Source organism: Hydra viridissima, unplaced genomic scaffold, assembly GCF_058129835.1.
Source record: "Hydra viridissima isolate aposymbiotic clone 2 unplaced genomic scaffold, HvirCarnegie_v1 scaffold_9, whole genome shotgun sequence".
Classification (NCBI taxonomy): domain Eukaryota; kingdom Metazoa; phylum Cnidaria; class Hydrozoa; order Anthoathecata; family Hydridae; genus Hydra; species Hydra viridissima.
Window position 1 is genome coordinate 14,645,795 of NW_028324308.1, and position 14,722 is coordinate 14,660,516.

Consider the following 14,722-nt stretch of genomic DNA (forward strand, 5'->3'; position numbering starts at 1 on the left):
AATATATAGTTTTTTAGCTTACCGCTACATGGTATTACAAAGAATTAGCTTGTATGATGATGGTACAAAGAATTTTGCATTAAATAAAAAAAAAATTGCCTAAAATTAAATCTATTAATATCCAAAAGTGGAGCCGATACCAAAGTACAAAACCCGATTTTGGTACCAAAGATCTTAATCGGAGCCGTCAACCCCACCTCTTTCTGTTTTCTTGAAATAATTATAAAAAAAACCATTTCTACAGTGCATTAAAAAAAGACAATTCACACAGTTTTGTTGAAATACTTTAATTACCTGTGCCCCAAGTGATCGTTTTGCTTCATCCTAACTCGCATTTACACCCTATGGGTCAGTTCCCACTCATCCATTTAGCTACGGGAAAGGGGATGGGAAAATTAATCATGTGAGCATGCGCAGTAATTAATTTTCAAAATTAAATTACAAGCTGCGCATGCTCACGTGATTAACTTCCCCATCCCGTAGTTAAACGGATGAGTGAAAACTGATCCTAATATGGGTTGCAATTAATAGCTAACCTTTTGGAAAGTGTTTGGGAATGAAGAGATGAAACGCGTTTTAAAAAGTCAAATTTTCAAGCATTGACCATAGGTGCTTGAAAATATCCTTTCTTAAACGCTATTCATAGTACAAGAATTACAAGATCCTGTTTATTTATTACAAATATTGTTAGAAGGTGTATTTATAAAAGATATCTTGTTACAAACGACTTGTGCAAACTATACTATTTTAAAATAATACATTAAAGATATAGCATAAAGACATTACATGTCAAGTTATCGCTTATCAGGTAAAAGAAGATCTCACCACCCGATTGTTGATGGGTTGTGGTAACCGATAATTATTAGTGATAGTTGTAGAGTCAGATTGACGTTTAAACTTGAACGCACATTCTGTTTTGTTTTCTTCTCTGGCATTATTTTCACTCATCCTTTTTAATTGGTTACTGGAAATACGTATAGGTTGCGAAAGAAGAGTCCAGGTGACATTTTCAGTAAGTGGAGGCATTGTTAATGATCCAGGGTAGGTGAAATATTGCTCAGTGTTACTTGGAAATAAAAAATATGGTGACACGTTGAACGAAGCACAATTGTTCATATATGGAACCTTGCTAAACATCTCAAGAATCAACTCAAAGTCTTTATTTTCTTCATAGGATTCATCCGCATCAATAAGCACACCTAGGACCGCTAAACCATCAGGGCTTGAAATAGCCTCGGCTTCGGTCTGGTATAAATCTGTATTCCAATGAACTACGTGCATTTCTGCAGCGTATCTCTTACCATCAATAGTATGTTCACAACCAAGTTCACATTTGTTGTCATAAACCTCTCCCCAATGAAAATGCATTTCTCTGAAAGCATAATTGTGAACCAATGCCCCTCCACGAAATGGAATTGCTTTGTTATTATCAGATTGAAATGAAACATTCCACCCGATGTTCTTTGCATGAATAAGAGTACTTTTTCGCTCCAAATTTAAAGCTTTCAGGTTTTGATCATATTGAACATTTTGTGTAACAATATCAATTGGAGATTGCCTTTTTGTAAAATTCCAGCTTTTTTGCCAATGCTCAGGACCATGTTCATTTGAAAAATCCCAATAAACACCGTTAGGATAATATGAAAGTTGAGTTTGATTGCTACTTTGTGTGCCAACTTCCTTTGACATTTTTCTTTCGAAACTAAGTTCGTTAATTAAACTGGCTGTTAAATTGTTCTTTAAAAGCTGCAACGTTGGCTGAAATATATCGCTGTGAATACCCTATAAACAAAATAAAGGCCTCTTTAAGATATAGATGAAAATTCTTTTTTTTTTTTTTGATTCCTAAAATGATTTTATACCAATTGGTTGAAATGCGCTTTAAAGAGATTTGCACGTTGAAAAGTGCGCGTTGAAGAGATTGTAAAACAATTGCAAAGATGACAAGATATTTTTAGTAGTTCGATGATAAAAACTAAAGAAAAGTTTCGGTTAAACAAGTTGTGGCAAGAACTTATCTAAATAGATATTTTTTAGGAGAAATGCTGTAATATAACCGGTATAATTCTACTCAAGGTTTTAATGAGTAATTATGAGGAGCCAAGGTTATATAGTCATTATAAACTGGTTATATAGTTATTATAAAATGGTTATACAGTCGTTATAAATTCTCTGATGATGATTAAAGTTTTAGCATCACCGTAATCTTTAACATCCTTGTAATCATTCTAACTCATTCTAATTAACAATATCACAAAATAGGTTTGGAATTAATGAGCTGAAAATATAAACAAAAATCTAAAAAAACAGCACTAATGCTGAAAAATAAAAAATGATGATTATTAATTACTATAATAAAATGAACGATCCAATTAGTAATGATCTATTCATAACTCAAAATAGAATTCTTTATTATATCATGGTTGTGAAGAAATGATTTCCATGTTTCACTATTACCGTTATCAAAAGTTACCTCAGAATATTTAAGCTTTTTTTTTACAACAAATAAGATAAATACCACCCAAAAAAATTTTTTAATTTAAATTTTCTAGTTTTATCCGGTTTCGTGACAAAAACTAACTTAAGCAAGCTAAAAATAAGTATGGGCGTCTACTTAAAGAGTCTAGATTTTATAAAACCATCTCAATTGCGTTAAAAAAAAAAACTAAAGAAAAAATCCCGTTTAAAATCATTTGCTCCCTCAAACACCCGTCACTTTGCAAACTGTTCATGCAAAATGTGACAGTGCAAAAAATAGTTTAAACAAACCTTTCCTTGCTGATAAATTCCTTTCAACGACCGTTCGTCTTATTTGTTAACATTGCTTTTTATACGGATGAACTGTTACATAACCGATATATATAGCGCCCTATCGTCAACTGGAGTTATGTTGTCAAAGTAAAGGTATTGTGCAGTTAATACTCTCATATATTTGACTAAATAACTTAGTGTTAAACTTGTTTAAAGTTTAAGCAGTGAGATTAAAAACGAGTTTAGCCTATTATTATTTTTTGAAGAAAACGCCTATTTCAAAAGATCTAGTGCGACTGAGCAGATTACTTCTGGAAAAAGATGCAGCTTAAAGGTATTGACGCAAATCGATTGCCTAATGAAACTATGATTACTCAAAATAAAAACCTTTTCAAAATTTGCAGTTACTATGAACAAAAGTTTTTAATTTTGAAACAAACTATTTTCGATACCCAATTATTTGATTGTTAGCCAGTTTAAGCCAGAATGCTCCGTAATGCAAAAGACCCTATTTTACAATATAGGGAGTTCAATGAGCCATTTTAGCAGTAGGAAGTCCGACACCCTGATCGATAATCGTAACATTGCACTGTCTCCGTTATTATTTAATCTTAGGATATAAAACCGTTTAGATATGAATAACGTTCCACTCATATTCTCAACTTGGTTTAGTAATCCTATAATTGACGAGTAAAATAGAATGTTAAAATAGAATTAAGAGAATTCAGTTTTTTTTCGTCTGCTATTCAACATTTGAAGATTGAGCGTCTCGCAAAAAATTCCATTTGTCAACTTAACCATTTCAACGTTTTCAGAAATGTATTTAATTTACATATATATATATATATATCTGTGTGTATTTTAATAAGATATACTTTTGATTTAAATGTTAAAAATCGGAGGTATAAATTTTTAAGAAAAAAGATAAATATTAAAAAATAGATAAAAATCGTAGAGATGTTTTTTTTAGCAATTTTTTTCTCCTTGAGAGAAAAAAATTGCCTTATACAATTAAAACTACTGGCATTATTGGAACAGTACAAATGGATGAAATTAGATGAAGATCTTTTTTCTTCACAATGAGCATTACTTTCTACTGGTGTTATCGAGTTTCATTATGAAACATTAAAAAAAATGAGTTTATACCAGAACAGTGCTGCAATGTTTTTTTTATTTATCAATTAGTTTTTAAAAAAATAATCGGTGTCATATGAAAACATTCAAAGAAAGAAGGGTTTGATACTCCATAGTTTTCTTGAGGAATATATGATTAAAACGATTTAGAATATATTCAATAAAATATTTTGAACTTATTATTTTTCTTTTTCGAAATCTTTTTTTAAATCAATGGTACAAAAGCAGTGTGAAACAGATTGGCATCCGGGATCCAGGGAGTCGTTAGATTATCAATACATTTTAAAAAGTCTTAAAAAAAGCATTCAACTAGTTTGTACAAAATTAAAATATCTTTTACTTAAAAATACCTTTGCTTCTAACATGAGCACCTCATGACACATGTTGTCCATTTTTGTAATCGTTGAGGAAAACGTTCTCTGTAAATTGCGAAGGGCACAACTTAAGATGAATGCAGCCAGAATGTACTTGCTTTAGTGAATCTAAAACTATTTATTTGATAACGCCAATAACCGGTTTTAATACCATTCCTGTTACTTATATTAACCTGTTTTACAATAAAATAATTATCATCGCTGATCATTTGCGCATAATTTTTTCTATTATCGATGAAAGTTTTTCCTGCCAAACCAGTTCGGGTTAAAAAAATAATGGACCGGGGGGCTTACTTATAACTGCAAATTATGAAATGTGACAAAATTTTGCATGCTTCATCATTAACATTAAAAATAATTTGCTAAGCGATGGACAATTAGTAGACTTAATTTGGTGGAGTATGCTTATAGTCAATATTAATTGTAAAGACAGGAAATGCGAAACTCTTTTGCGAACAAGGAAGTCATGAAAATGTTAACTGCAAATACTTGCTGCAGTTAAAAATGTACTAATATGAAAGTCTGGCATTCTTCCGTCCCCAAGGAATTTCGTAACAACTTAATACTTCCCTGAAAAAATAATTTTACCATAATTAGGCTTTGTTATGTTTTGTAATTTTCGGTTAGCTAGTTCTTCGTGAGAAGCTGTTTTTATCTTTAATAGTTTTTATAATTGTTTTATTTTCATTTTTTTTCTTTAACAGGTGTTTCAGTTTTTAGTTTGTAGATGTTAATTTTATAGCTAGCTATCTATATAAAATGACAAAGTATTCTTTGAATTATTGTAGATCTGAGTATTGTAATATGATGGTGGAGAAATTAGCGTTAGTCTACAAGTTTTCGAATATAATGCGAGGAAACAAAAAAAACATTTTAGAACCTTTTTTATGCGTATAATATCGAATATTAAACTTAACATCTTTTTCCATTTGTTTTTTAATCGTTCAGAAACGAAGCTTGCTTAGGCAGATTTTAAACAAATTAAACTATACGACTTGCAAGTATCGTTGACGATTGATAAATAGTTGTATGCCGTATTTTTATATGCCATGTTTCAACTTTTTAAGGCTACTCCAAGGAGAAATAGAGGTCAACTCGTTATTAAGACAATTTTCAGACCAACTTTCTTAAGAAGATAAATTCTTCAAAATGTTAAATCTGCTATCAAACAAATTGCCAATAATATTTGGTTACACTTGAAGGATATGTTTTGATAGTTTTACGCACAAATTTACCCTTATCTTGGTTAACAGCTCATTTTTAGGTCATAAAATAAAATATTTCTATCCAATGAATATAGAGAATGGTAAAACATTTTTCAGACTTAACTACTAAGTTAAAAATAACATGCTTATCGAGTTTTTACGATTTTTTGATAAAACTTCATTAAAAGTTTAAAGCATAAAAAAGATAAAAAATTATAAACTGTTATGATGTGCGAAAGTATGTAAGGAAGTCGTTTATAAAAATCCTCTACTTCAATAAGCTTTACGTAATCAATTAAATGTCGTAAAATACGTAATCAAACCACGTCATTTACGAAATCTAAATCACCACATTTTTGATTCTCGACATCTTTAAAAGAGAAATTTCACACAAATTGCAGAAATAAATGCAGATTTAAATATAAGTAGCTTCTTTATAATTTGCAAATGATTGCAAAAGCCTGTTTGATATTTTCTACAAAAAAAAAACTTGACCAATATCGTTGAGATTCCTGCAAATTCGATATTCAATCACTAAAACTTCCTCACTAAAGGATTCCCTTTAGATTGCAATTGAAAACTCATTTCTGAATTAGATTCTTGCAAAATGTGCTTCTAAATCTTCTCCGTGGAGAAAACTTTCGCCGCCATTTTCTTTTAAAAGAACATCTATATAGCTATACAAGAATGGCTTAAATACTTACAAAAGATAGCTTTACCAACGCAACTAAAAGCTGTCAACCAGAGTCTAACAGAGCAACTCAAAAAAACACGCAAAACATCGTATTTAAATCTTTTCACGCTCACGTGTCATACTTAAATTTCTTAAATCAATATTTTCGTAATCTAGTTAATTTATTTTTAAGCCAATCATCCAAAGAATTATTGCTCTGTAAAAATTGACGTAAAGCAAACAATTTAAATGTTTTTTTGTTCAAAGGAGATTTTTGATCTCATCTTTGATTTTAGTGCAAACTGCTTTAAAGACGTTGCATTTATTGCTATTCTTTAATCAACGAACGAAAAAAGGCGACGTAATACGAGTCAACCAGATATTCAGCAGCTGCTACTTGAAAGCATCGTGCGCAATGTTTATCGAATGTTTGGAAGACAATTATATTTTAACATTCAACTAAGTTATTTCAAATAAGGGTGGACTGTTTAGTTTATTATTATTTTTCAATATGGTCGGCTTGTCAATAAATTGACATAGTTTTCCTTTTTCCTTACAAAAATAAAAAAAAAAAAAATCAATTCAACATCCAGCGGTATATAGAATCGTATATGTAATACGATTTTTTTAGATCTTTATCTTGTAGATCATACGAAGAATTTCGTAGGAAATACAGACATTGCAAACGCGCTAAATAAAAATGGGAGAGATGAGAGATCCAAATATGGTATAACTACACAAGAAAAATATATACTGTAAACGAAAACTAACGTATATATCTTTCATCAGTATTCATCTCCATTAATACTCTTAATATCACAATTTTATCAAAAAACTACTCGAACGCATGATTTAATTTTTTTATTTTACAGTTAGTAACGTTTTATGAGAGAAAGCGAGATTCCACGATCTCTCCGACAGCCATTATGCATCTCTCGAAATTAGGTGAAAAAATTTCTAGATCTGCACATGCATAAATCATGAAAATCATAAGTTCTAATGGTGTTCGAATTATAGCGTTCAAATCGCATGAAAATCACAAGATCATATCTCATGATCAACGCAAGCTCACGTTGTATAAATTTTTTGGTTCTTATTAAACGAACGCTTTTGAGATTGGTACGATGTCATAAAACTTAAACCAATTCAGATTAGTCTGATTGGCTTGAACCTAAATAAAGATTGCCTAATGCATTAGTTGACTTTTTACTACAAAACTTATTTACAGAACTTTTAAAAAAGTTTATCGTGTGCAAAAAAACGCAATCAATTGTGACCACTGATCTCTATAATAACTGGATAGCGCATCTCTAATATCAAAATTCACGCCAAAATCGCCATATTGGAAAGCCCCAGAACAATGAAATCTGATATGTGCGATAAAGCGATAAAGCGATAAGCCGAAAAACAGAACTTAAAGCTTACGGGATTAAAATTTTTGGGGCTTTCCAATATGGCGATTTTGGCGTCAAAAAATAAGAAGTTTTGCTCGGAGTTGCGCTATCCAGTTATTATAGAGATCAGTGATTGTGACCTCTAGCCGAATTACTTAGTAAAGTAAAAGCATTATTATTTTGTTTAACCGGAACCCAAATAGAAACAAGGAGTGCGTCTGTTTGAAGCTTGCCGAAATCTACACTTTTAAAATTTACATTTTTGAGATAATAATCATACAAATGATAAAAACGTGCTTATTTATTCTCAGCATGTTTTTAGAAAAAGCTGATTACAGCACATTTTCGTTTTCAGGACGACTTGTCAAAAAATGCGTTTTACTAATTTATATTAGATTTTTGAACTTTCGTGTTATAAAGCATCAAAATAAAAAATGCCGTTGCATTCCGTGTAAAAGCTTGTTTTGACTTGTTTTTTAAAATTTTGTTTTTCAGATTTAGAATTACTGTTTTAAGTAAATTAATTTACGCTCTTTAAAGACTAGTGACGTACAAGTTTGCTGTATTTGGTTTTAACAGCGCCCGGAGAACAAATAATCTCTTTTAAAGATTTTAAACGACGCTGTTGTGGTTTCTTTTTTCGTCTATGCCTAATAATAGTTTGATAGTTTCTCCTTGTTCATTACGTTAAATTTTTTTCAAAGTAAATAGAAATTATTCGTTTTTCGTGTTGTTTTTTTTTAATTTTTCATAAGGGATCGTGTCTTTTTTTTAATTGCAAAACGCATCTTTAAAGGTTTAAGAAAAGCAAACGTATCTCTAAAGTATGAATTTATGGTTTAAAAGGAGCGTTTAAAAATTAGCTATTTAGCCTTCTCTCTACTTTGCTCATTACTTGAAAATATGTTAATTTATTTACAACCAGACGGTTTAGATTTTATATTAACTCTAATTTAAATTTCGCTTTAAATCAGGAAACGTTAAAGAAAAAGCTATTAAAGGTTAAACTTATCAAACAATATTTTTTAATTGAAGCAACATTTAAAAATACAGCTTGTATTCGCTTAATAAAAAGAAAATAAAATTTGTATACTTCGATACGAAAATTGAAATGCAAGTTCTTCTAAATTCAACGAATGTAATTCCATACAGTCCTGGTCAAGGAAAGAAACGCACAAAACTTTAGTACTGGGTTCAGTAACGATTTGTGCAGCAATTAATTTTTTGACTTTGTAAGAAATGAGGAATGAAAAGTGTATTTTTATTTTTATGATTGTTTGCTACTATAGTTTTAATTTATTTACAGGTAGTATTTTTGTATTTAACGCGTAAAAGTTGTAAATGAACTTTTCGATAGCAATAAATGTATTCGGAAAATAAATTAATAAAATGTACAAATAAGAGAACCTTACCATTTTATAAAATTTGTAAACTGGTCTATGTTTAAGAATCATCTTTGAATAAATAGGCTCAATTTTATTATGCTGAAAATTACAACCTAAAGGAATTCGTTATTCTGCATGCTGCATTTGTATGAAACGTCGATAAGAGATCAAAAGATTTGATTTTAAAAACGTAAAAACCTGTCTTTTGCGTTCGACGAAATAAGTTTAAATAGTTCCTGTTCCCGGAGAATAAAAGAAAATTTTAAAAGGTTATGTTGATAAATTATTTTTTTATACATTGATACAAATATCCAATTGTGATATTAATGGCAACCCTATTTGATATTTTAAATCTTATTTCGATTAGGAAAGAATTATAAACGTATGATTTTTAAATCTTTTTTGTAATATTCGTTAACAGATGGTTAATTATTGTTCAACAGTTTAAGCTTTCCATCGCGTAAGTTCAAATTAGTATTTGATTTTTATGTTTAACTCAATGCAGGTTTAAATGCAAGGTTAAAGTTTGTACCATGGACCAATTTTCTGTTAATTCTCATAAATTTTAAAAGTAATTGATAGCTACAACAAACAGCTTATGTTTCAGAAGTACCATAAAAACCAATATTTATGATGACCAACTTCGGCCCAAGGTTCAGAATGTTAATGTTCCCTCCAATTTATTATTATAGAAAATTTTTGTTATAAAAAAAAAAAGAAAAACAAGCCGAAAGTGATCTATTTTTTTTTTTTAAAAAAAAAAAAAATTTCAGAAGGTTTTTACTTTTTAAAAATACGTGGGACTTTATATCAAAATGTTATATTTAATTTTGCATGAAAGTTGGTGTTTTTGAAAGTACGATTTTCAATCTCGGCAACTTTGAAATTCGATGAATTGAGATAGGAGGGACAATATTTTTAGTTGCACATGACGCATTAATCAAACAAGAATAATAATTTACGGATATCAATCAATCTGGAGACCTGCGATCGAGTTGTGCTAACTACTATTTAACAACTGCGAGGTGTGATAGCAAAAACAAAAAAGATAATATCATGCTGCCGCTACCCATAAATCAAAGTTTATCAAAATATTTTTTTTTTTTCAATAATAATATTTGGATAATATTTTTGAAAAACCAAGATCAAGCTGCAATCTTCATTATAAAGGAAAAACAAAAAGTCTTTTAAAATGTATCCTAATTCTTCCGAGAGATATGACGTATTAAAAAAATTCGCTGTTACTGTAAAAATTGGGCTTGAGATTAAAAAAATTCTTCTTTGAATATATATATATATATATATATATATATATATATATATATATATATATATATATATATATATATATATATATATATATATATATATATATATATATATATATATATATATATATATATATATATATATATATATATATAAATTATTGATATATATATATGAACTATTGACATATGCATATATTAATTATAAGCATATATATATAAATTATTGACATATATATATGAATTATTGACATATATATGAATTATTGACATATATATAAATTATTGACAATTATTGTAAAAAATTTATGCTCAGAATAAAAACAAAGATGTGATGTAAATTTGTCTTAATGACTTTCTTTTTAATATTTGCAATAAGGAGTCGTCCATACATTAGGTCACGCGCTTTAGAGGGAGGAGGGTTGTGTTTTTGTGATTTGTTACGGGGAGAAGGGAAGGGGTTTTAAAATTTGTGACGTACCAATTTTTAGATTTACCAGTTATTGCACAAAACTATGACAAAAAAAATTTTTTGATTCAGCCATTATCGTAAAAACTTAAATTATTTAAAACTTTTGGCTCGTTGGTGTTTGATGTTTTATATATATAGCTACCTATATGGTCTCTAAAACTAAGTTCTATGTTTTCCTTCATTTACAAACTTTTTTAAATCAGTAAATTTATATAAAACTGATAAAAGCCAGTTTTTTTTTTGACGGATACGTCGAAGCTTATAGTCATGTAAAGTCGAGTTTTTTTGACGGATACGTTAAAAGCTTATGGTCATGTAAAGTCGAGTTTTTTTGACGGATACGTTAAAAGCTTATGGTCATGTAAAGTCGAAGCGCAGATGTTAACAAGAGATAAGTTCTATATGGAATGAAATAAAAAATGACAAAAGGCAAAAAGAACGTCAAAGTCCTTTAAAAGTCAAAGAGCTGTTAAATAACTTTCCGAAACAATAAAATCAAAGGCGATTTATTTAACTACTTGTCTTCAACTTCAAAAACATGTATGATCTCTTACTGCAAAGAGAACGAGTCAAATCTAGGGAAAAGAGGAGATATACTAGATAAAGGTCTTAAGAAAAATATCATTCGAAAAGGAAAATGCAAATATTGTTCACGATTTCATCAGGTTTAACTTGACTTACAGAAAGCTATTTATGATATTGCCCTTTATTAGTCGAAAAGTCATAAGCTGTTTCACTCCTGCAAAATTGTAAATTCTTGCAAAACTGGCTGATCCGAGAAAACCCTTTAGTGAGTCGATAAAGTAGATCAAATGGAACAATAGTATGTGTTCACTGAAATCTAATCTCTCAGAAGAAGCATGAAATCAATTTTAAAAACATTACTTTAATTGACTCAAAAGAACCACAAATGATAATTGAAATTTACACTTTTACAGCATTCAAAACTCTTAATTTGTAACAAATAACACAAAATAACACAAAATAACACAAAATAACAAAGTTTATAAAAAAATTCCATAATGATCAATCCCATTTATAATAAATATCTGAAATGAATTTAGATGTGCATTGAATTGAAATCTATATATACCTCCTTTCTTGATGGTCTCTTGCTGCAGCCATTTTAAATAATTTTCAAAATCACATAAAAACGTTTCTAATTTTTTAAATAAGCAAACAGATTAGCATGATTACATGCAAACAGGTCTTTTCTTCAAACAGAGAAAAGACCTGTTTGCATGTAATGGAATAACAGGGTCTGAAGTGTTGTAAACGACTGAGAGGATTTTGCGTCACTGTTACACATAATCATTTTCTACCACTACCTCTCCCTCTCTCGCAATTACCAGTTCGTTTAACAGCACGTTGTCAGTCTGAGCTTATAGAAATCAGTTTCATTGAGGAAATTGGGAAGAGCATTTGTTGAGTTGAGGAAGATGAACTAGATTTTTTTCATGTTTAATTCATTTTTAACGAAGATTTTAAAGACAACCTTTCAATGCCAGCTCATATTCCGGATAAACACTTAAGCTCACCATGGACAGATGACCGTGGACAGATGTCGAATATAATACACAACAAAAGACACGTAATTTACGGATTACCGTTAATATTCATTTTGAATTGATGGATACTATGGTTGCTTTGTTAATGGAACAATTATTTTTATAATAATTGTTCCATTAACAAAGCAACCATAGTATTATGAATAGACATAATTTAAGTTTGTTTATTGTAGAAAAGCATCAAAATAGCTACAATGTTAGTGAGAACAAAAACCATGACGGCTTGCCTGGTGTTTGATATGTCTGAAGAGATTTCTCAAGTCATTTTACCAACATATAAAAATGATATAAAATATTATTTGGCTGTAAAATATTAAAAGAAACAAACAATTTTCCTAACAGCCTACAATCGCAGTGATCTAAGGAAAGTTTACACAAGTTGTTGAAGTATGATTTTCTTGAAGTTTTGAATTTCTTCCCAAAATTTTTACATTTTTTGCTTTTGAGTAGCGCGGGAAGAGAGAGTGAGTGCTCTAAAATTTTCAATAAAAAATATTAAGTTATACACAAACAATAATAATAACGCCTAAATCGAAATATATATGAATTAATGATACATACTAATGGTTTTTCTTTTCAATCTTGTATATTACTTAATAAATATTCTAAACAATTTATCTCATAATTGCATATATATATATATATATATATATATATATATATATATATATATATATATATATATATATATATATATATATATATATATATACATATATATATTTTCGGTTGAGTATGTTATATGTTTGAACGAAGTAAACTTAAAGATGATGTTTAAAAATTTCTTCCATTTTCCCATATAATAAATACAAAAAATTGAGAAGCATTAAACTTAAGAACTATAATTGCAAGGTGAATACTTTCAAAGAAGATGCTAGACATAATGTCTTTGACATTTGCACTTATAATGTGTGATTCTCCTTCAAAGTTAAATTTTTTTCAGAGCAGAGAGCTCTTAAGTTGATATACCGTTGTAATTGATAAACTTGCATCAAAGAAACCTGCTGTATGGTTATAAGCATTGCAAATGCACAATAACTTAGGAGTTATTGTGCATTTGCAATGCACATGCCTTTGATATTGCTTGTTTGAGCTTAGATCAGCAATATCGTTGGGAAACGTGCAAAGTAATTCCCGGAAACGAGTGTTCATTACTTCAGTCAAAGTGAACTCTAGTGCCATTAAATCACTTTGAACTCTAGTGTCATTAAATCACTTTGAACTCTAGTGCCATTAAATCACTGTAAATGAGTCAATGAAGAGGTAACGAAGAACCATCGATAATTTTCAGGCATTCAGACTACCAACCATTAAGGGTTTTTTTTTTTTTTTTACTTCGTTGATGCGTGCAAAAAATATATTCGATTGTTCTTGAATAGTGATGGACAATCGAGTTTTTAATTTGCAAAATTTCCGTTTCATAAACAACCAGCAGAGCAGTGTGTCAAATTTGTGACTGAAACTTGACACACTGCTCTACTGGCTGTGTATTTAATATGTTGAGAGCTGTTACGAGATGATTTTAACTAACAAATTTAGAGTAAGGTGGTTGAGAATTAACACAGTGAATGGACGTAAAAACAAGTTTTCTAAACTGAATACCATAACAATTATTAGAGTATTGACTTTTTTGAAAAGATAAAACAGAGTTATGAAAATTTGATCTAGCAAACTGTATGATATAATTAATATAAATGACAACATCCAGCTCATGATTATCAAATAAATTTTGAAAACGCTAATTTTACATATTTTTTTTTTTTGTTATTTTAATCAAACAAAGAGAGAACTTCTGTCAGTGCTATCTGATTATAGGTTTGGTCCTACGGGTTTAAGCCACTTTTTTATAACAGTTTTGAATCTATCTAGATGTTCCTGAATAAAGAAGAAGGAGGAAGCTTGTGAAGGAGCTGAGCTTTATTATTTTACTAATGAAAAAAGCAGGTGGAGGTACGTAAAAGAAAGAGTAAATTTTAATCAGATGCTCAGTGAACTGCATTTTTCGTCTCAAAAAATCTTTTTAAAGATAAGCAGAATTTGAATTTTTTTTAACCTTGTTGCAAAGAAGTTCTTCGGCTAATTGAAATAAAGATAAAAAATCTCGTATGTGATTTAAGATTCCTTTAATAGTACCTTTAATCACAGATAAGTTTGTTATTTAGATCTTCATCAAGAGTTTTATTAATATCTATTGTTTTACGGAAAGATTTTATGAGGAATTATATTTTCTATAACCCTGAAAAAAATGTAAAGTATAAAAAATGTCAACATTATAAAATGGATTTTCAACTTTAGCATTAGAGTTATAACAGCAAGATCACTGTCCTCCTGGTCCTTCCAAGAAATTGGAAGTAGGTTGCCTCCATAACAATTGCCTGCACCTAACTTTTTCATCCTGCAATCCTTTGTCTTTCCTGGCAAACCAATAAAGAGTGACATTTGGAGCTGGTATAATTGATAGTCAAGGATCCAAAAGTAGCAATCGTAGAGAATTTTTT

At 29.4% G+C, this 14,722-nt stretch overlaps 1 protein-coding gene and 1 long non-coding RNA gene across 5 annotated transcripts; one reads left to right on the plus strand and one right to left on the minus strand.

Moving 5' to 3' along the window:
- Positions 1-667: 667 nt before the first annotated feature.
- Positions 668-9,078, minus strand: LOC145186203 (carbonic anhydrase 13-like). 4 transcript variants are annotated; one of them, XM_090096974.1, is made up of 4 exons: positions 7,672-8,999; positions 6,169-7,421; positions 4,236-4,373; positions 668-1,782 (listed from the first exon to the last, which is right to left on the minus strand). In XM_090096974.1, exons 3-4 carry the CDS (start codon positions 4,275-4,277, stop codon positions 805-807), a joined length of 1,020 nt encoding a protein of 339 aa, XP_089953100.1. In that variant the 5' UTR covers positions 4,278-4,373; positions 6,169-7,421; positions 7,672-8,999; the 3' UTR covers positions 668-804. The 4 variants fall into 4 exon arrangements, with proteins under 4 accessions (XP_089953100.1, XP_089953101.1, XP_089953102.1 ...); XM_090096975.1 differs by lacking the exon at positions 6,169-7,421 and having other exon boundaries at positions 8,944-8,991; XM_090096976.1 differs by lacking the exons at positions 4,236-4,373; positions 6,169-7,421 and having other exon boundaries at positions 8,944-9,078.
- Positions 8,863-14,722, plus strand: LOC149884216 (uncharacterized). Its single transcript, XR_016455346.1, has 3 exons — positions 8,863-9,185; positions 14,094-14,174; positions 14,520-14,722. It is a non-coding gene; the product is annotated as an uncharacterized LOC149884216 (long non-coding RNA).